Source organism: Pongo pygmaeus, chromosome 12 (genome assembly GCF_028885625.2).
Source record: "Pongo pygmaeus isolate AG05252 chromosome 12, NHGRI_mPonPyg2-v2.0_pri, whole genome shotgun sequence".
Taxonomy (NCBI): domain Eukaryota; kingdom Metazoa; phylum Chordata; class Mammalia; order Primates; family Hominidae; genus Pongo; species Pongo pygmaeus.
Window position 1 is genome coordinate 105022063 of NC_072385.2, and position 20835 is coordinate 105042897.

Genomic DNA, 20835 nt, shown 5'->3' on the forward strand with positions numbered 1-20835 from the left:
CTGCACTCCAGCCTGGTGACAAAGCAAGACTCCGTCTCGGGAAAAAAAAAAAAAAAAAAATTTTTTTTAAAAAGTTCTGCTCCCTCCTTTATTATTGATAATTTTAAATATAATGCCAATAGTATTCCAAGATAAACTCTGAATCAAACCTAAAGTTAAATCTAAAAGTAGCAACAGAATTCAGTCAGAAAAAGAGAAAGTAAAAACTCAGTCTTGCCCAGGCGCAACGGCTCACACCTGTAATCCCAGCACTTTGTGAGGCCAAGGCGGGCAGAACACCTGAGGTCAGGAGTTCAAGACCAGCCTGGCCAACATGGTGAAACCCCATCTCTGCTAAAAATACAAAAATTAGCCGGGCGTGATGGTGCGCGCCTGTAGTACCAGCTACCCAGGAGGCTGAGGCAGGAGAATTGCTCGAACCTGGGAGGCAGAGGTTGCAGTGAGCTGAGATCACACCACCGCACTCCAGCCTGGCTGACAGAGGGAGACTGTCTCAAAAACAAAAACAAACAAACAAACAAAATCCCTCAGTCTATTCTCTACAGAGACTAGTGGGCAAGTTTTGCTACTCCAAAGAAAGTTATTTTTCTTCCATAAATTACTTGCATTTAGACTTAAAGAACCTACCTCTAAAAATCACACACACACAAATAAAGGTTTAAAACTTTTGGTCAAGTGGGGTGGCTTATGCCTATAATCCTAGCACTTTGGGAGGCCAAGGCGGGCAGATCACTTGAGGTCAGGAGTTCAAGACCAGCCTTCCCAACATGGCAAAACCCCATCTCTACTAGAAAAATACAAAAATTAGCCAGGCGGGGTGATATGCACCTGTAGTCCCAACTACTTGGGATACTGAGGCAGAAGGATCACTTGAACCTGGGAAGCAGAGGTTGCAGTGAGCCGAGATCGCACCACTACACTCCAGCCTGGGTGACAGAGCAAGACTCTGTCTCCAAAATAAGAAAAAAAAATTTTTTTTTTTTTTTTATAAAGTCACTTCAAGTTAAATCAACCTCTTTATTTTATAGTTATAGGGGGCCAGGCACGGTGGCTCACACCTGTAATTACAGCACTTTGGGAGGCCGAGACAGGCGGATCACTCAAGACTCAAGGCCAGGAGTTCGAAACCAGGCTGGCCAACGTGGCAAAACCCTGTCTCTACTAAAGTACAAAAATTAGCCAGGCGTGGTAGTGCAGTCTATAATTCCAGCTACTAGAGAGGCTGAGGCAAGAGAACTGCTTGAAGTTGCAGTGAGCCAAGACTGCACCACCACACTCCAGCCTGGGCAACAGAGAGACTCTGTCTCAAAAAAAAAAAAAAAAAAGTTATAGGGGAAAATACCAAAATGTTTTTCATCAGTTCCCTATGATCAGAACGTCCAATCATCAGAATAGTGAGGGCACTGATCACACCGAATGTACCCAAGCGTGTCCAACTTTATAATAACATTAAATCATTATTGTAATTAAGTGTAGGATTCCTACCAGTTTTCCTTTTTTTTTTTTTTGAGACAGAGTCTCGCTCTGTCGCCTAGGCTGAAGTGCAGTGGCACTACCTCGGCTCACTGCAAGCTCCGCCTCCCAGGTTCACGGCATTCTCCTGCCTCAGCCTCCCGAGTAGCTGAGACTATAGGTGCCTGCCACCAGGCCCGGCTAATTTTTTGTATTTTTAGTAGAGACGGGGTTTCACCGTGGTCTCGATCTCCTGACCTCATGATCCACTCGCCTCGGCCTCTCAAAGTGCTGGGATTACAGGCGTGAGCCACAGTGCCCGGCCCCTACTAGTTTTCTTAAAGACAAAAATCTTTATAGGGAATCACTGATCTGATCATCAATGGCCCCCACTTCATATCAGAAAGCCAAGTTTATAAGCAACAGAAGCTATAATGTATTTATTTACTTATTTACTGAGACGGGGTCTCACTGTCACCCAGGCTGGAATGCAGTGGCAGGATCATAGCTCACTACAGCTTCGACCTCCCAGGCTCAGGCAATCTTCCCACCATAGCCTCCCAAATATGTGGGACCACCGGTGCATGCCACCATGCCCAGCTAACTTTTTTATTTTTTGTAAAGACAGGGTCTCGCTATGTTGCCCAGGCTGGTCCTGAACTCCTGGGCTCAAGTTATCCACCACACCCAGCCAGAAACATTAAACCAAAATTTTTTTAGTTTTAAACCAATGCTTTTTCCCCTGAAACACTTTTTTAAAGTATTAAAACATGATCATCATCTCTAAATCCTAGAGGTTAATGCAAAATACGCATTTCAAAACTAAATTGAGTTGAAAGTGAAATATCTTTAACTTGCATTAGAAACGTGGGATTCTGTGCAAATCAAAATCCTGCAAAGCTTTAGTCAAACAGAAACAGCAAGTACTTCAATGACAACAGGTTTAATCCTTTAATCATCGAATCCCTAACTTTTATATGAAAAATTATTTTTTTATAGGCAGCAAACAAGAGGACATCACTCTTATAAAATATATACACATATAGGCTGGGCATGGTAGCTCACACCTGAAATCCCAGCACTTTGGGAGGCTGAGGCGGGCGGATCACCTGAGGTGGGGAGTTCAAGACCAGCCTGACCAACATGGAGAAACCCCATCTCTACTAAAAAATACAAAATTAGCCGGGCATGGTGGCACATGCCTGTAATCCCAGCTACTCGGGAGGCTGAAGCAGGAGAGTTGCTTGAACCCGGGAGGCGGAGGTCGTGGTTAGCCGCGACCACGCCATTGCACTCCAGCCTGGGCAACAAGAGCGAAACTCCGTCTCAAAAAAATTAAAAAAAAAAAAAGAGATTAAAAAATATATATATATACACACACACACACACACACACACACACCTTAGTTAGGAGTTATCACCAACAATTTCAACTGATTAAAGAATCATATACACATACTCCTAGTAACAAAATCCATCTGAACAACTTTTCTTAATTCACATAATGAATTCCTGAATTTACTACCATCCTGTACAAACTTTTCCCTTCCCCCATAAGAGATTATTACAGTGATTTAAGATCCTTTGAACAGTCTAAAATTTGTTACAGTTTGTTGTTACTCCCTCAGGTCCTCTCTATTTCTCAAGTCATTAAATCATCAAAACCTTGACTGCAAAAATAACATCTGTGAAACCCAAAAACAAATTCTCAAAAATCGAGCCATTTACCTCTTCTTTGTTTTCTGACAAAGTTAAGTCAATATAGACAGGTTCATCGGTAACTGTAAATGACATCACTGCACTCTTTTCTTTGTTTTCTGATCGCACCTGCCTAGATAACAAAACCAGCAATTAGATAGCAAGACAGATTTAATTTTTTTCCTAAAAAGGCAAATACCTAAGGAGGCACAGAGATCAGCACATGAGATTCCCAATAGCTTTGTCATCTTTTGAAAACTAGTAAAGTGACTAAAGATCAAAACAACGGAAGCATTCATGTCACTACCATGTAACACGGTTGCTTGAGAAAAGAGAAAGCAATAATGCATTTTTGGCAGATTTAAACAATGAGTAACATTCTTTGTTTTTTTTCTATTGATCTGTTTGTCTATCTTGATACTAATACCACACTGTCATGATTAGTGCCGCTTGATAATACGTCTTGAAATCAATCTTAGTCCTCCAGTGTTTTTCTTCTTTTTCAAAATGATTTTGCCTATTGTCATTTGTATTTCCATTTGAATTTTAGAATCAGTTTGTCAATTTCTCAAAAAAAGCCTGCTAAGATTTTGAATGGGTCTGCACTGAATCTGTAGGTCAATTTGGGGAGAATTAACATTATAACAGTATTGAGTAAACAGCACAGAAACAGACCTATATATACACACATATGCAGTTGATTGTCATTATTCATGGATTCCTTATTCGCAAAGTCATCTTTTGCAAAATTTTATTTGTAACCTCAAAATCACTGTAACAATTTTATGCTCCTTCAGTCATGTAGACTAGTCAAAAATCTGAGTTGCCTAACACATTCAACGTCTTCAGCTAAGGTAGCTACATTCTGCCTTCCCATTGCCATTCTCATACTATCAACAAGTAGTTCACCTAGTACCATGTTTTTTGCATTTTTGTGCTTTCTTGGAGATTTCACTAACTAAAACGGCCCCCATGCATAATTCTGAGGTGCTCTATGGTGTTCCTAAGCACAAGAAGGCTGGGATGTGCCTTACAGTGAAAATATGTGTTAAATCAACTTCACTCAGACATGAGTTGCAGTACTCTGAATTCAAAGTTAATCAATCAAAAACATATGCATTAAATAAGATATCTTTAAATAGAAACAAACATAAAACAAGGTTTTATATATTAATGACAAAAATGTTACAAGCTGGCTACCTTTACAATATAAATAATATAAACAAAAAAATAAATAGATGACAAAAATGTTACAATTGGAGGCTCATGGGAACCTAATCTATTTCCCCAAGGAGTAATGTTATTGACTAAATCAGTGTTCATGGGGACTTCATAGGACTTAACAACTATAAATAATGAGAACCGATATAGGGATAAGAGTGTGGGTGCAGGGATGTGTGGGTATGTGTAGGTGTTCAGGGTTATAGAGGGAGGGGTATATGCAAAACCAAGTCAGCAGAGATAATCTTTTCAACAAATGATACTGGAATCCCTGGATATCCATAATGCAAAAACATGAATCTTAACATCCCAGCCATTAGAGAAAGCCAATGTAACAACACAAAATACCACTACCCACCTATTAGAATGGCTAAAATTAAATGCTTTATCAAGTGTTGATGAGGATGTGAAGGAATTCCTATTTTCATACGCTGCTGGTAAAAATGCAAAATGCTACAACCATTTTGAAAAAAAAAATCTGGCAATGTCTTGAAAAGCTAAACATACATCTATCATATGATCCAGCCATTACACTCCTAGGTATTCAACCAAAAGAAATGAAATCACATGTCCATATAAAGACTTGTACACAAAAAATGTCCATAGCAATTTTATTTGTAATGGCCCAAAACCTGTCAACAAGTCTCTGAGAGATTACAAGAAGACATGAGGAAACACATTCATTATCTTGTTTGTGGTGAGCGTTTCACAATGTATATGTATGTTACAACTCATCAGTTTGTACACTCTGGTATGTGCAGTTCATTACATGTCAACTATACTTCAATATAGCTGTTTTTAAAATTTAGGTACAAATTTTAAAAAATATTATATAACAAACATGATTTACAAACATGATTCAAATCAGCTTCTTTGGAGTTCAGAAGAAAATTAAGAGTCGATTTGATAAATTCTAAATGTTTTCATGCAAAAATTCTTAGTAAGATTCATTCTAACATGAAGTCATTCATGTATGTTCAAAATCTCTGCCATTAGACCACTATGCACAGTATCTTAACTAATCGATAGAACATAGTACTGGGGTTTGATTTATCTTTTAATCTTCATTCAGCAAGAAGCCTTCGAATGTTATATCCTCTCAGAAATGTGTCCTTCAAAGGAAATTATCAGGGAACTTTAGGCCTGCTCTACCTATCCCCATGCAAATTTACAGAGCTCACTGGGCAGCTTTTCAATATGGGTTTTAATATTTTTCTTTTTTGTGTGATTAATTTTAAGTTTACTTCCTTTATTCCAGGAAGCTCCCATATATAATAGACACTATTCAGGTTCTTAAGATTAACATAAAGCAACTTTTATTTTATATTATGAAATACTGTAGCTGGAGACTCCTAGGTACAAGGGAGCCTAAGTGGTAAAACATTTGAGATTGAAGCAACTCAGTAATGCCAGGGAACCCTGGTAGTAGATTTTAATTTTTTAGCACTACTAATTTCTTATGTAATTGTTAGACCCTCTAAAACTAAAAGAACTTATCTCCATTGGCTCTTCTCAAAAATCAAACACGAAACAAAACCAAATCCGTTTAATTACAAGAGACATAATTAGGAATTATGGTTTTGCTGGTGGTTTTGAAGGTAAACAGAGGCCCACATTTTGACTTCTGACCCCCACACAACTAGCTTTCTAAGGAATACATATTGGATGAGTCCCACTTCTAAATGAGTATTATCTTGTATAAATTCATAGTAACTTTATATGGTGAAGAGCATGCTCAACTAATTATTACTAAGATGAGAACTGTCAATGAACAGCAGGGCGGTTTTTTTTTTTTTCAAGCCAACTTCACCATCAGATGCTGCAATAAAATCCAGGAAATTTCTTTAAAAACGTTCTGATGACTTTGTGTCACCAAATTTTTTTTTTTTTGAGATGGAGTTTTGCTCTGTCACCAGGCTAGAGTGCAGTGGCGCGATCTCGGCTCACTGCAACCTCCGCCTCCCGAGTCCAAGCAATTCTCCTGCCTCAGCCTCCCGAGTAGCTGGGACTACAGGCGCATGCCACCACGCCCGGCTAATTTTTGTATTTTTAGTAGAGACAGGGTTTCACCATGTTGGCCAGGATGATCTCGATCTCTTCACCTCGTGATCCGCCCGCCTCGGTCTCCCAAAGTGCTGGGATGACAGGCGTGAGCCACGGCGCCCGGCCTGATTTTTACTTTTAAAAGAGGTTTCAAAGGGAACTAGTTAATAGCAGCTACTGCAAAAAGGAGTTACCGGAAATTCTGAGACAGCCAAGCAATTTTATGCCCTCCACAAACACACATTACTGCATTAACCCAGTGGTGCCATATATTTCAAAATCAAAGGTCTTTCTACATTTTTTAAAAGATATTCTAAATTGCCCAATCACAAAAATATTCAGTCCACTGTATCACTAAACAAGCACAGGAGGCTTTATTACATAATGCACTTAATTTTTTCTCAGAAAGATCTGTTTTGTAGGCAGGCTCAATTCTTTATTATGACTCAATGTAAATCCAACATTAGATACAACAAATAAAGTCCCATATTCATAATTTACATTAACTACATAAGCTCTGACAGATTCTTTCAATGCTACCTCCCAAATCCAAAAGAACTACATACCAGACATTAAGTAACCGGTCATGTACTGCTCCAGATAAGAAATAAAGACCTGTAATTCCATCAAAGGGCTGACTCTCATTAGGAGGTCTGATGGTAGTGAACATCAGTGACGAAACTGGTGTTGCATGTCCTGTGAAATGCTAGAGAAAGTTAAATCTCAGTTAGGAGAGCAGATTCAAAGCAGAGACAAAAATTAATAGTATATATTATCAAAACAAGCCATATGTGATACATATCGGAAAGGAGAGCTCCACGATGAAGTAACTGTTCAATTCAATTCTAAGCAAATAAGGTTACTTGTGCTATAATTCTCCCACTTTTTAAAAAAATCCATCTGAAAATACTGAAAATTTAGATGTTCCTTCTAACTCCCATGACCCTACCACTCCACACCTTTATTTCTTACATTCTTGAATTCAAGATTCACTTAATTCTATCCATTTTAAAAGGCGTACTCTTGGGTGCTCAGACACAGCCAAGGAATTGTAGGTCCTCATTTTACTCTCAGTGAGTCGAAACCACAATATTAAGGCATCATCACAGCACCAAATGTTCAGTAAGCCCTGAGTGAAAGCTTTTTCCTCCTCCAAAAATATAATACTAAATCTCCACAGTCAAATACAGTAAGTGGACTAAATGCTGGATGTAGGCTAGAAATCAAAATTACCATAATCTTCACATAGTAAAAACTCTTTTATTAAGAAAATCTTTTTTGAGGTAGGCCTGGTGGCAAGCGCCTATACTCCCAGCTACTCAGGAGGCTGAGGTGAGACGATCGCTTGAGCCTGGGAGGTCAAGGCTGCTGTGAGCTATGATGGCGTCACTACACTCCAGCCCGGGCGACAGAGAGAGGCCCTGTCTCAAAATCTGTTTTGTTTTTTATAAGGTAACTTTTTCTTTTTTTGTGGATACACAGTTGGTGTATATAATAAAATTTAAATTTTAAAAAAATCTTGTTTCGGCTGGGCGCGGTGGCTCATGCCTGTAATCCCAACACTTTGGGAGGCCAAGGCAGGCAGATCACGAGGCCAGGAGATCGAGACCATCCTGGCTAACACGGTGAAACCCCATCTCTACTAAAAAATACAAAAAATTAGACAGGCGTGGTGGTAGGCGCCTGTAGTCCCAGCTACTCGGGAGGCTGAGGCAGGAGAATGGCGTGAACCCAGAAGGCAGAGCTTGCAGTGAGCCGAGATCATGCCACTGCACTCCAGCCTGGGTGACAGAGCAAGACTCCATCTCAAAAAAAAAAAAAAAAATCTTGTTTCTTGAATATTGGTTCTGTTCATTTTTCCAATACATTTGAAGTAGACATGTCTAGTCTTTTTAACATCAACAAATCAGATTAGGAGGCTAACTTTTATCCACTAAACTATTTGATGTACCTGACAATGAAGAATTTGTATTCTTAAAATAATATCTTATGGTTCAAACTCTTGCCTTTCTCTGTGTTTACTCTATAATTTTTATGCTTACAAATAATTTGATTCGCTCACCCTGTAGACTTCTTTGGTCTCCAAAACCCATAGTTTGATTGTTCGACCAGCTGAAAGCAACATCTTTCCATCTGGGCTGATACATAGGGAACTGACACTGCTATTGTCGCCTTTCCATTTGCTATATTGTGAAGAGAAAAGAAAAGCATCTCAATACATGACAGAAAACTTTACTCAGAGCAGAAAATAACAAAAAAACAAACTGAACAATCATTAAAAATATCGCCTCAGGTCCTTTGACAATTACCTTCCCTAAAAGCTTGTGTCAGGTAACTAACCCTGGACATACCACTGTGATAAAAGCTTCATTGATCGCGTTCCTTAACAGCACAATCTCCCTTTGGCAGGCATGGGATAAAGATTCTCAACAAGTATCAGAAAATGGGTGAGTGAGAGTGGTAAGAATGTAAAATGGGTAGTTGTACATCCTGTGACCCAGGAGATGAACTCTGTGAATGTCCAGGAAAGTTCCATACTGGCTAGACCTCCCCAAGCCCATCCTAACCCTACCTCAACTCTCGCTTTCTCTGGAAGGCTGGCCTTTAATTAATTCCCTTAATAACACAAATGATTTCTCAAAAGTTGCAACCCAAAAAGGTTATTTCTACCCCAAATCCACATGAATGCACCCCAATCTGACAGGTAAAAATTAACTAGGTACAAATGATTCCTTTTCATTACCTCAAATATGATTAGAAGCTTGAGTCTTTGCTGTTTGTTACTCATATTAATGCTGTCATAGGCAATAGAGAACTTGGCTATTCACTTATAAAATTAAGAAGTAACAGCAGGGGCTGGGCATGGTGGCTCATGCTTGTAATTCCAGCACTTCGGGAGATTGAGGTGGGCAGATCGCCTGAGTCCAGGAGTTTGAGACCAGCCTGGGCAATATAGCGAGACCCTGACTCTACAAAAACTACAAAAATTAGCCAGGCATGGTGTAGTAGTCCCAGCTACTCAGGAGGCTGAGATGGTAGGATCGCTTGAGCCCAGGAGGCAGAGACTGCAATGAGCCAAGATCACACCACTGCACTCCAGCCTGGGTGACAGAGCAAGACTCTGTCTCCAAAAAAAAAAAGAGAAGTAACAGTAGGAACCTTAATAACAAAAGAGGTTATTAAGAGGCCAGATGCGGTGGCTCACACCTGTAATCCCAGCACTTTGGGAGGCCGAGGTGGGAGGATCAAAAGGTCAGGAGATCAAGACCATCCTGGCTAACATGGTGAAACCCTGTCTCTACTAAAATACAAAAAAATTAGCCAGGCGTGGTGGAGGACGCCTATAGTCCCAGCTACTCAGAAGGCTGAGGCAGGAGAATGGCGTGAACCTGGGAGGCGGAGCTTGCAGTGAGCCGAGATTGCACCACTGCACTCCAGCCTGGGCAACAGAGCAAGACTCTGTCTCAAAAAAAAAAAGAGGTTATTAAGTGGAAGAAAATGCATGATTCTGCCAGTCAACAATAGAGTAAGTCAAATCAGTCATTAGAAAAACAAAATTAGATTCCTACATTATGCCACACATGCAAAAAAGTTAACTGATTAAATTTAAAAGTATTTAAACAGGGTATGAGAATGTTTTTATAATCCTGGGGTTAAAAAAGGTCTTCCACAGCAATTACAAACCAGAAATTATAAAGAAAAAAAAAAAAGACCTGATTTAATGACATAAAATTTCTGCTCCACAGATAAGTCATAAAATTAAAATATAAGTAAAAAGTGGCCAGGCGCAGTGGCTCACATCTGTAATCCCAGCACTTTGGGAGGCCAAGGCAGGTGCATCACTTGAGGCCAGGAGTTCAAGACCAGCCTGAACAACATGCTGAAACCTTGTCTCTACTAAAAACAGAAAAATTAGCCAGGGCTGGTGGCAAACACTTGCAATCCCAGGTACTCGGGAGGCTGAGATGGGAGGATCACTTGAACCCCGGAGGCAGAGTTTACAGTGAGCTGAGACACCACTGCTGCACTCCACCTGGGTGACGGAGTGAGACCCTGTCTCAAAAAAAATAAAAATAATTATATATATACACACACACACACACACACACACACACACACGTATGTGTATATATATGTAAAAAGCTAGAAAAAAGTATCAAAAATATATATTACAAAGGATTAATACAATACACAAATAGCTCCTTCATATCAATAAGAAAAAGAGCTCAAAATAAAAACAAAGGATATAAACAGGCAAACAGGCAATTCATAGGAAAAATACAAATTGTTGATAAACACGAAACATTCAACCTCACTGATAATCAAAGAAATGCAGCTATAATGTATGAGAGAACTTTTCCTTTACCCTTACCAGCTTCTAAAATTTTTCCCAATTTATCATCGACTCCTACAGCTTCAATTCTCATTTACATTCAATATTCAACATATATTCACTATGCTGATACATACATAAAAGACACAATCGCCATCCTGCCTAGATGAGGCTGATAAGCTTCCTTAATCTACTTCCCCACTCAGTATTGAAAATGCTAGTTAGGCTAATAATACCTTCTATCCTCCCCACACCCTAATCCCTCAGGAGCTTTGCAACTCAAAGCATAAATCAGCATGATTTGGGAACTTGTGAGAATTATGCAATCTCAAGCTCTAACCTAGTTACACCTACTAAATCAGATCTGTACGCACAAGTTAAGATGTATGTACATTTAAGCCTTAAGAAGCACTAGATGAAAAAATTCCTCTCTGGGAAATGTAACTGGTTCCAGTGGAATGATCTACACATATTGATATTTGACGGCTTCCCAATCACTCTATAAATGAAGCGCAACAATTGAAAAGTCACATACTCACAACTAAGCCTTCCAAACAACATTCTTTCCCCCAAACAGGGTCTCACTGTGTTGCCCAGGCAGAGTGCAGTAGCAAGATAACAGCTCGCTGCAGCCTTGATCTCCTGAGCTCAAGTGACCCTCCTGCCCCAGCCTCTTAGGTGGCTGGGACTACAGGTACACACCACCACACCTGGCTAATTTTTTTCATTTTTGTAGAGAGGGGGTTCTATGTTTCCCAGGACAGTCTCGAACTCCTAAGCTCAAGCAATCCTTCCACCTCAGCCTTCCAAAGTGCTGAGATTTTAGGCATAAGCCACCACGCCCAGCCACCAATCAGCTTTTTAATGCTTTGTTTCCAAATAGCAACAGGCAGCCCAGGATCTCCAGTGATTTGAAGGATGCCTTAAACATAAAACAAGCCAAATCAAACAAATCAAAACACACCCACAATAGACAGGATGTAAGGAACAAAAGACGATAATTCATGGCCAGGCATGGTAGCTCACACCTGTAATCCCAGCACTTTGGGAGGCTGAGGCGGGTGGATCACCTGAGGTCAGGAGTTCGAGACCAGCCTGATCAACATGCTGAAACCTCGTCTCTACTAAAAATAAAAAATTAGCCAGGCGTGGTGGCAGGTGCCCGTAATCCCAGGTACTCGGGAGGCTGAGGCAGAAGAATCGCTTGATTCTGGGAGGCAGAGGTTGCAGTGAGCTGAGATTGCGCCACTGCAATCCAGGCTGGGCAACAAGAGCGAAACTCCGTCTCAAGAAAAAGAAAGAAAAGAAAAAAGAAAATCTCGGGATAATCATCATTCAGCAGAACTTACAAGACAGAGAAGTTTTCCAAGAAATGAATAAAATTGACTGACTGATGTGTCCAGAAACAACTGAGAAGATTTATGCCACTAATAAAGAGAATGACCTAGTAACTAATGAAATGAAAACCAAAGCAATTATAAACCCCAAGAAAAGCAAAATTTTGTACAAAAAAAATATTAAACATAGGAAAGTCTAAGGCTCAGCTGCAACAATAATTAACTAGTCATAATGTAAACAAATACTGCTTATCAAACACTGTGATACAACAATATTGAGAGAGAACTGGAAGGGGGAAAAGAAGGTAAGAGCTAAATCCTCATCTTCCACAACAGAAAATCAATACATAGCATCTAGAACAGAAAACAAAATCAAGTAACGGCAGCATAAGAATGCTAATGATGAAGTTGGAAACATAATGAAATTATGAGACAACACAGTTTAGTGTATGAGAGGTCAGGCTCTTGTTTAATCTACTTCAAAACAGCAAAGTGGGGCTAAAGTTCACCTCACAGGCTTATGATTACACACAATAAAGCGCACAATGTGTTGAATAGCTGTTTGAACATTACTAGTCCCTATGTGAAGGACCTATCTTTGTGACCTCTCATCCAGAATACAGTAACACAGGCCCTACCCCAGACCTACTGGATCAGAACCTCTACAGGCATTTATAACAGGTTACTAACATAGAAACTACTGTGTCTGCTACAAGTAAATGGAGCACAAATACTCACTGAGCCATCAGGGAGATGATTTACTTACCTGCATCTCCAACCCCAAACCCCTACTTAAATCTAAGCCTCTAGCACCACCCTGTCTGCTGGGTCTTATCCTTCACATAATGTTATTTCAAAGCCAACTTGTCTAAAAACCCCAAAACCATGTATCTCTTCTGACCATAATTTCTATCCTCTACCATGCATTATCCCCCAGTACGTCCTCCCTCTAAATTGGTTTACTTGCCTAGTTAGCAAAGCTGAAAACTAAACTCAATACCCCAACTCAATGATTGCGATCATTGCCATTTTAACTTCCCACATTTACCATCCTACAACCAGATTACAGTAACAATCTATCTGCCTTCTCTGCCTTTAACTAGCTCCTTCCCCTGAATTCTACACATTGCTGACAGATTACTTTTTCCTAAAGCATTACTCTGAATACTCTACCCCAGAGACACTGACCTGCAGTGGCTTTTTTTTTTTTGAAACGGAGTCTCGCTCTGTCACCCAGGCTGGAGTGCAATGGCGTGATCTCGGCTCACTGCAAGCTCCACCTCCCGGGTTCACGCCATTCTCCTGCCTCAGCCTCCTGAGTAGCTGGGACTACAGACGCTCGCCACCACGCCCGGCTAATTTTTTTTGTCTTTTTAGTAGAGACGGTACCCCATGTTAGCCAGGATGGTCTCAGTCTCCTGACCTCATGATCCTCCCGCCTTGGCCTCCCAAAGTGCTGGGATTACAGGCGTGAGCCACTGAGCCCAGCCATTTTTTTTTTTTTTTTTTTGAGACAGCTCCTTGCTCCATCACCCAGGCTGAAGTGCAGTGGCACAATCACGGCTCACTACAGCCTCAACCTCCCAGGCTCGAGCAATCCTCCCACTTCAGACTCGTATCTGGGGCCACAGGCCATGCATGCCACCACACCCAACTTTTTTTTTTTTTTTTTTTTTGTAAAGAGGTGGTTCTCACTATGTTGTTCAGTCTGGTCTCAAGCAATCCTCCCACCTTGGCCTCCCAAAGTGCTGGGATTACAGAAATGAGCCACTGCACTTGGCCAATGGCTCTCTCTTGCATACCAGACAGAATCTAAAACCCCAACTGTACCAGAACTCGAAAGAGCAGGATTAGAATCCCTTCTCTGGCAGCTGCAGGACCATGGGCATAATTTTCCTCATGAGGGTCCTCAACTACACAGTAGTTGGAACGATATTCAACAGCCCACATTTACTAAGCATCTCCTATACGGCCAACCTCAGGATCAGGTGGTTGAACTATAATCAATGGTCTATGATCTTTATCTATGACACAAGGCCAGGCTCTTAGGATCCTTTGACCCTTATCATCTGCCATCCATTATCCCCTAGTATGTCCCTCCTCTGAATTAGTTTGCTCTGTGCCAAGTCAATCTTTTACATTCCTGTCTCCCTGCATTTGCTCTTGTCATCTCCCCAACTTCTTTTCTCCACCCTTGAAAGGATTCTCCCACCCTCCTCTATCCAAATCTTACCTGTCCTAGAAGGTCCAACTGAAATCCCTTCTCCTCCTCCAGGCCTTCCCAACACTACTGTACTCAGCTGACAAATAGTCACATGCTATCTTGTGACATCTCTCATACAGTTGCTTTATTTTTGTACCATTTTTAGCTTTTATGTATTTTATGTGTTTTAGTATTTTATGTATTAAAATCTTGCATGCTCGATTTTATTAGAAGTTCTCTGAAAATGGAACCTATAACCTTATTAATGTCTGCATTCCCCACAAGTCCAGCATTTATCCACGTCTACTGCATTTCCTGATACCATGAATGTTACTCACCACTTTACTTTGCATGTCTGTACATTCCATTCCACAATATGTTTATCATCTGAACAACTATATAAACAGCCACTGTCTTGATGCCACTGTATGCAGTTGACTCTGTTGTCATGTCCACCACTCTGTAGATTAAAAAAAAAAAAATTTAAGGCTGGTCTCAAACTCCTGGGCTCAAGTGATCCTCCTTCCTCGCTCTCCCAAGATGCTGGGATTACAGGCATGAGCCGGTGCTCCTGGCCCACACGTGGATATTTCAGATCAGTAGAACTAGATAGAGCCAATGGTGTATTTTTTGAAAAGGTTCCACTGGTGATCTGAGGCCAGTCATTGGCAGAGGATGTAAAAGGCAAATAGAGGCGACTGTGTTAGAGATGTAGTTAATAATATGTAGAGGTAGGAGTCAACTCTTCTTTTTTTTTAACTGACAAATGAAAATGAATATATTTATGGTGTACAAAAAAAAAATTTAAGAAGAAAATAAAATTTGTCTTATATATTATGATAATATGAACCCTAGAGTCATTACCAAATAATTAACTAAAATGTTAGGCCTTAACCTAACTAAAAGCTTTAACCTTTATCTATCCATTTTGGTTTTCCAACATCAAAAATGAGATAAACAGGGCAGGCGTGGTGGCTCATGCCTGTAATCGCAGCACTTTGGGAGGCTGAGGCAGGCGGATCACCTGAGGTCAGGACCAGCTTGACCAACATGGTGAAACTCCCATCTCTACTAAAAAAATACAAAATTAGCTGGGCATGGTAGCACATGCCTGTAATCCCAGCTACCTGAGAGGCTGAGGCAGGAGACTCATGTGAACCTGGGAGGCAGAGGTTGCAGCGAGCCAAGATTGCGCCATTGCCTCCAGCCTGGGCAACAACAGCGAAACTCCATATCCAAAAAAAAAAAAGAAGAAGAAGAAGAGAGATAAACAGCTAGAACTTCAAAATGTTAACTTTCCTTCTCCTGTTTAAAAATAAATAAATAAATAACTTCCACACCCCAAGTCGGCATTTAAGGTAAAAATCAAGCGTAGTCAAAAATATCCTCGAAAAATCTCTTGTAAAAAAATGTACCAAAGCTATGTCTCAAAAACAAAAATCACTATTACTTCAGGTAAACACTAAATGCTTCCTTGTACTATGGGGCCATAGCATATAAACAATATTTATACATTTACAGCATAGCAAGACACCCACTAAGAGGCACATAGGAATAGAAACTGAGAAGAGCTCATTCATGTTTCCCATCTCACAAACATTCCAGGACTAACTCACTTAGCAGAATGAGGTGCTAAATCACCCACACTGCAAGCATTTCATTACCTGAAGTCACATTTATCCATTATCCATTATCCCCTAGTATGCCCCTCCTCTGAATTAGTTTGCTCAGTTCCAAGTCAATCTTTTACATTCCTGTCTCCCCTCATTTGCTTTTGCCATCTCCCCAACTTCCTCTCCCCACCCCTGAAAGGATTCTCCACCTTCCTCTATCCAAATCTTACCTATCCCAGAAGGTCCAAATGAAACCACTTCTCCTCCAGGCCTTCCCAACACTGCTGGAACTCATCTGACAAATAGTCACATGCTATCTTGTGACATCTCTCCTACAGTTACTTTACTTTTGTACCATTTTTAGCTTTATGTATTAAAATCTTGCAAGAATAAAGTAAATACATATACAATGAAACACCACTATGTACATATCTAAGCTAAGAATAAAAGTGATTACTCAAAATTACTAAAGCTACTTGGAAATAACATTGTTACCACTTCAAAAGAGAAATATTTTAAAATGTTACATTCAGTTACTTTCCTTCCTTCCTATCAGCTGTGTACTCAAAGAACTAAGTCTTATATACACGCAAGTAACTAAAGGATATGAAGATACATTCCACAGAAAGAATTCAGTTAGAAAACATACCAAAATATTCAACCTTGTTAGTAATCAAAGAAATACAAACCAAAACAAAGTGGCATTTTTAGTGTGTTCCTGTAGCAATGTGTTTAGCCTTACGATGCCCATGCTGGTGAGGTTACGTAATACTATTGCCAGCGGCAGTGTAAACTAGCATACCCTTTTGGAAAGCAATTTAGCAATGTGTTCACTCACTTGTTCACTTACTCATTCAACAAATATTTACTAAATACCACTTACAAGCCAGGCACTTTCAATACATTATTACATGTAAGTCTTAATAAAATCATGCAAGGTAGGTTGTTAATACCCATTTAAGGGATGAGAAGTTAAATTATTCACACATGATCATACAACTAGTAGGATTCCACCTCAGGACAGACTAGCTCCAAAGCCTGGTCCTTTTCTACCTTACCATACCATCCCAATACCCCTCACCCTGACCCTCTTGACTCCTTTTTGATAAATTCATCCCTGTCGAAGATGTATTTACAATCTTGTAAGGTTGTGAAATGATATAAAAAGGAGTTCTAGGCTGGGTATGGTGGCTCATGCCTGTAACCCCAGCACTTTGGGAGGCCAAGCAGGCAGATCACACGAGGCCAGGAGTTCGACACCAGCATGGCCAACATGACAAAACCCCATCTCTACTAAAAATACAAAAATTAGCCGGCTATGGTGGTGCACGTCTGTAATCCCCGCTACTCAGGAGGCTGAGGCACGAAAATTGCTTGAACCCAGGAGGCAGAGGTTACAGTGAGCTGAGACCACGCCACTGCACTCTAGCCTGGGCGACAGAGTGAGACTCTGTCTTTAAAAAAAGTAAGTCTTCTAGGCTCCAGCAGCCACAGCAGCTGAGCAGCTATCACACTGCACAAGATGCTAGGCACCTGCTGACCACAAAAAACCTATCCAATTAAAGGATAGGCTCCTACCTATAGTAGGTGTAAGAGCTCACCTGAGGACCACACTCGACTTGGAGGAGGGGGGAAGAACACAGGGAAGAATGCTTTCTTGAGATGGATCTCTGAATGCTTTAAAATTCATTTATAGTTGAGTATTATTTTTGTAATCTTTAATATAAAAACAAGTAATACATTCCTAAATGCAAACTTAAAATCAGATTAAAATGTTCCTCTACCAAATTATCTGTTTCTTTGTTGTCGTTGTTGCTGTTTTAATGGGCTATTCAGTAGTGGTAATGATACTGCTGAGATAAAGTACTTATCTCCTATCACTGATATTAAGCATAAATTAGCAAAAATTATTCCAGAAAGTATTTTTATACTACATATACAGCAACTCTTTGGCTCACTAATTTTAGGTTAGTAATTCTATGAATCCATGTAAGAAAAAAGAAATTGTTTTACAACAATTTAAAAATCTGGAAACCCCTAAATGGTCAACAAGTTAAGTAACATAATGGACTATCCCACTTGTTGAGATTTTAAGCAGTCATTAAAAATCTCTATAACCAGTTATTGACAAATATAAGATAGTTATGTTGTAATCTAATGAAAAAAAACCAGGATACAAACTAGATGAACAGAAAGCCAACTATATTTTTTTAATGTATGTATAAAGCAAAGAAATATACAAATTATTAAGAGGATCTCTCGGCGACAGACTTAGGTATAAATTTTTTTCCTTTTCAACTTTATGTAGTTACAAATTTCCTATAGACAAATGTTATTTAAAACAAAAAACTTAAAACTCTCCTATATACAGAAGTCCAGAGAACAAAAACACACTGCAATAGATATTGTCTGAACCAACTAGGCCAGTTCGGTTACTGTCTTCCAATGCCAAACCCGCCCTTTATATTCTGCTGTGATGCTGGAACTCAGCAACCTGATTTCTGATTTCCCAGCTCAATCCATAGGTTCTGCCAATAGGAACTGCTAGAGGGAGACAAGGATGGAGAGAGAAGGGACCTGTTCCTTCCTGTCTCTTTATTTGCATCACCCCAACAGTGGTAATGCCCAACAGCAGCAGCTGAACCCAATATCCAATTTTTCCAACCCTAGGAGAACCAGTCTCATTATCTCCATCAGAGACACTAGCACCAGGCAGCTGGAGCCTCCTTCTCAGTTTGAGGTCTCGATCCCATGCCCATGGGGCCACTCCTCAAGAGACAGCAGCAGCAGCACAACACTTGCCCCTAAAAGATCCCAGTGTTAGCAGTAACTCCAACTGTCTCCTTTATTCCCCTAGGTCAAGAGGTGGGGAGCTGCTTTCCACAGCTGCTATCTATGATTCCTTAGAGTTCCTGTAACCCTTCCTTATTTTAAACCTAGTCAATAAGTCTTCATACTCTGACCCATAATAAGGACTGCTGTTAACTATTATAGCTTTTATCAAATATTACTATTCAGTTATTTAAACGTAGATGAGACTGAAAACTGTCCCTACAGCACAGATCTCATCACATACCTTGAAGTGTTTTTTTTTAATAATCTCTAATAATCAGGTTCCCTGTCACATCACTTTTAAATAAAATATACACACACTTACTATTAATTTACTGTGTAATTCTCCTTTTACTGTGCTGTATAATAAAATGCTACCAACTGCTGTGCCAAGAGCCAATAAGTCAGTCTGGTTACTCATTCCTACAGCTTCTGATTTCCTTTTTTTCCTCTGGGGACTTTCCTGGAAAAAAAGAAAAACAATGTTTTTATTTAGTATTGCAAACACTAAAACATCGTTAATGAACAAATACAAATGCCCACCAGCCCACAAAAGACATTTTAAAAGTGGGGAAGAGAGAAGCTATTGGGTGTTTTACTTCTCACTACTTTAAAAAGAAATCCCTCCAGTGGGAAGAGAAACTCGTAATTCTATGTCCCCTGTCTCCCACCCCTACGGAAAAAAGGCAGCAAACAGGAAAACCTAGTATGTTCTTGGTACTCTCCTAACAGGTCCAAGAAGCCTCAATGGTGCTTCCACTTCTCAGAAACAGACCGCCCCTCCTGACAGGTCCAACCTAAGCGAAGCCTTCACTCCCCAACCAAAGAGATACATACCCAAAAATCTATGAATCCGTAAGTCCATATCTAAGCAGCCAACTCTCCTTTTCCTCTCCTAATTTTTCCACAAATTCTAGCTTAGTTGTCAAGAAAAGAGACTCAAAAGTTTTCAACTTTATAAACATGCATTAACTTCAATTTGAGTCAACAAATAGCTTTAACTAGTAGAGCAGCTCAGAGCACACAAGAAAGAAGTTGCCCCAGTGACTGGTCAAGGGCTGGCTTGGTGATTCAGTGACTTCAGAGACAAAAGTCTCACTCAAGTGGCAAATGCCACAAGACTTTCATTTCAAAAGTGATGCTAACAGCTCATGTCTACCCAACAAAAAGACAATGACCCTAACTTAAAAGCGCTACATCAGTTTATAATGCTGAATATTTATTATGATTTCAGAACTTCTCTTCCGTGTTTTTTTTAAATTACGGCTCACCAGCCTGTATGTTTTTAGCATAAAGTTCTGAGAAATCCATTCTTTCACTGTAAAACAAGCCAATACCACAGAAAAGAGAATATCTTCTTAATAGTGCAGGATCTTAGCTCTATAGCGCGCATGGGCACGCACACAGCCCAAGACACTTAAAAATCTGTCTTAATTCAAGAAAAACCAATGACAACCACAACGTTACCAGTGCATAGAGTATCAGGGAGTAGACTTAAAAAGCACTTTCCATTTTTTTCTTTTAGTTATTCTAGGGGGATTTTACGTTTAAAGAATTTGATTCATTGGACACAGATGAAATGCAGTCTAACAAATAAAGGTAACCTACTTACAGAAAAAAATAATACACATCTTGCAAGTCCTTAGAAATATATCTTGCAAGTCCTTAGAAATGTATTAATAAACACAAAAGAGAAGTTACAATTAAAAGCCAAAGTACAAAGTCTTATGGTCTCATTTAATTTGTTGAAACACTGAAACCTCAACTTTAGGAGTGTTCTAGGTCCCCGTTTCAGTTAAACGAATTTCTAAAGCTACCCTTGAATGATTCCAGGGGCAAAAATAATTTCTGTATAAGGTTATAAATACAAACACCTATTTCAGGCAAGGAGAGTGGGGGGAAGTACATTAACCTAGTACCATCTCAGCAGGAAAAGATTCATCTTTTTAAAAAGATTCCAAGAAGGCTGAGCGTGGTGGCTCACGCCCGTAATCCCAGCACTTTGGGAGGCTAAGGCATCTGGATCACGAGGTCAGGAGTTCAAGACCAGCCTGGCCAACACGGTGAAACCCCGTCTCTACTAAAAATACAAAAAAAATTAGCT

At 39.9% G+C, this 20835-nt stretch overlaps 1 protein-coding gene and 1 non-coding gene across 3 annotated transcripts in view; both read right to left on the minus strand.

The window, feature by feature from the left end:
* The window catches only part of WDR43 (WD repeat domain 43), a 75274-nt gene that overhangs the window by 25588 nt on the left and 28851 nt on the right, over nt 1-20835 (minus strand). For both annotated transcript variants that reach the window (XM_054474130.2, XM_054474129.2), the window contains 5 exons: nt 19057-19194; nt 14625-14746; nt 8476-8596; nt 6980-7119; nt 3180-3282 (listed from right to left, as the gene is read on the minus strand). In XM_054474130.2, the coding sequence (XP_054330105.1) occupies nt 3180-3282; nt 6980-7119; nt 8476-8596; nt 14625-14746; nt 19057-19194 (624 nt within the window). The remainder of the gene's footprint in view (nt 1-3179; nt 3283-6979; nt 7120-8475; nt 8597-14624; nt 14747-19056; nt 19195-20835) is intronic.
* Nucleotides 7441-7525, minus strand: LOC129030969 (small nucleolar RNA SNORD53/SNORD92). The gene has a single exon (XR_008500860.1). It is a non-coding gene; the product is annotated as a small nucleolar RNA SNORD53/SNORD92 (small nucleolar RNA).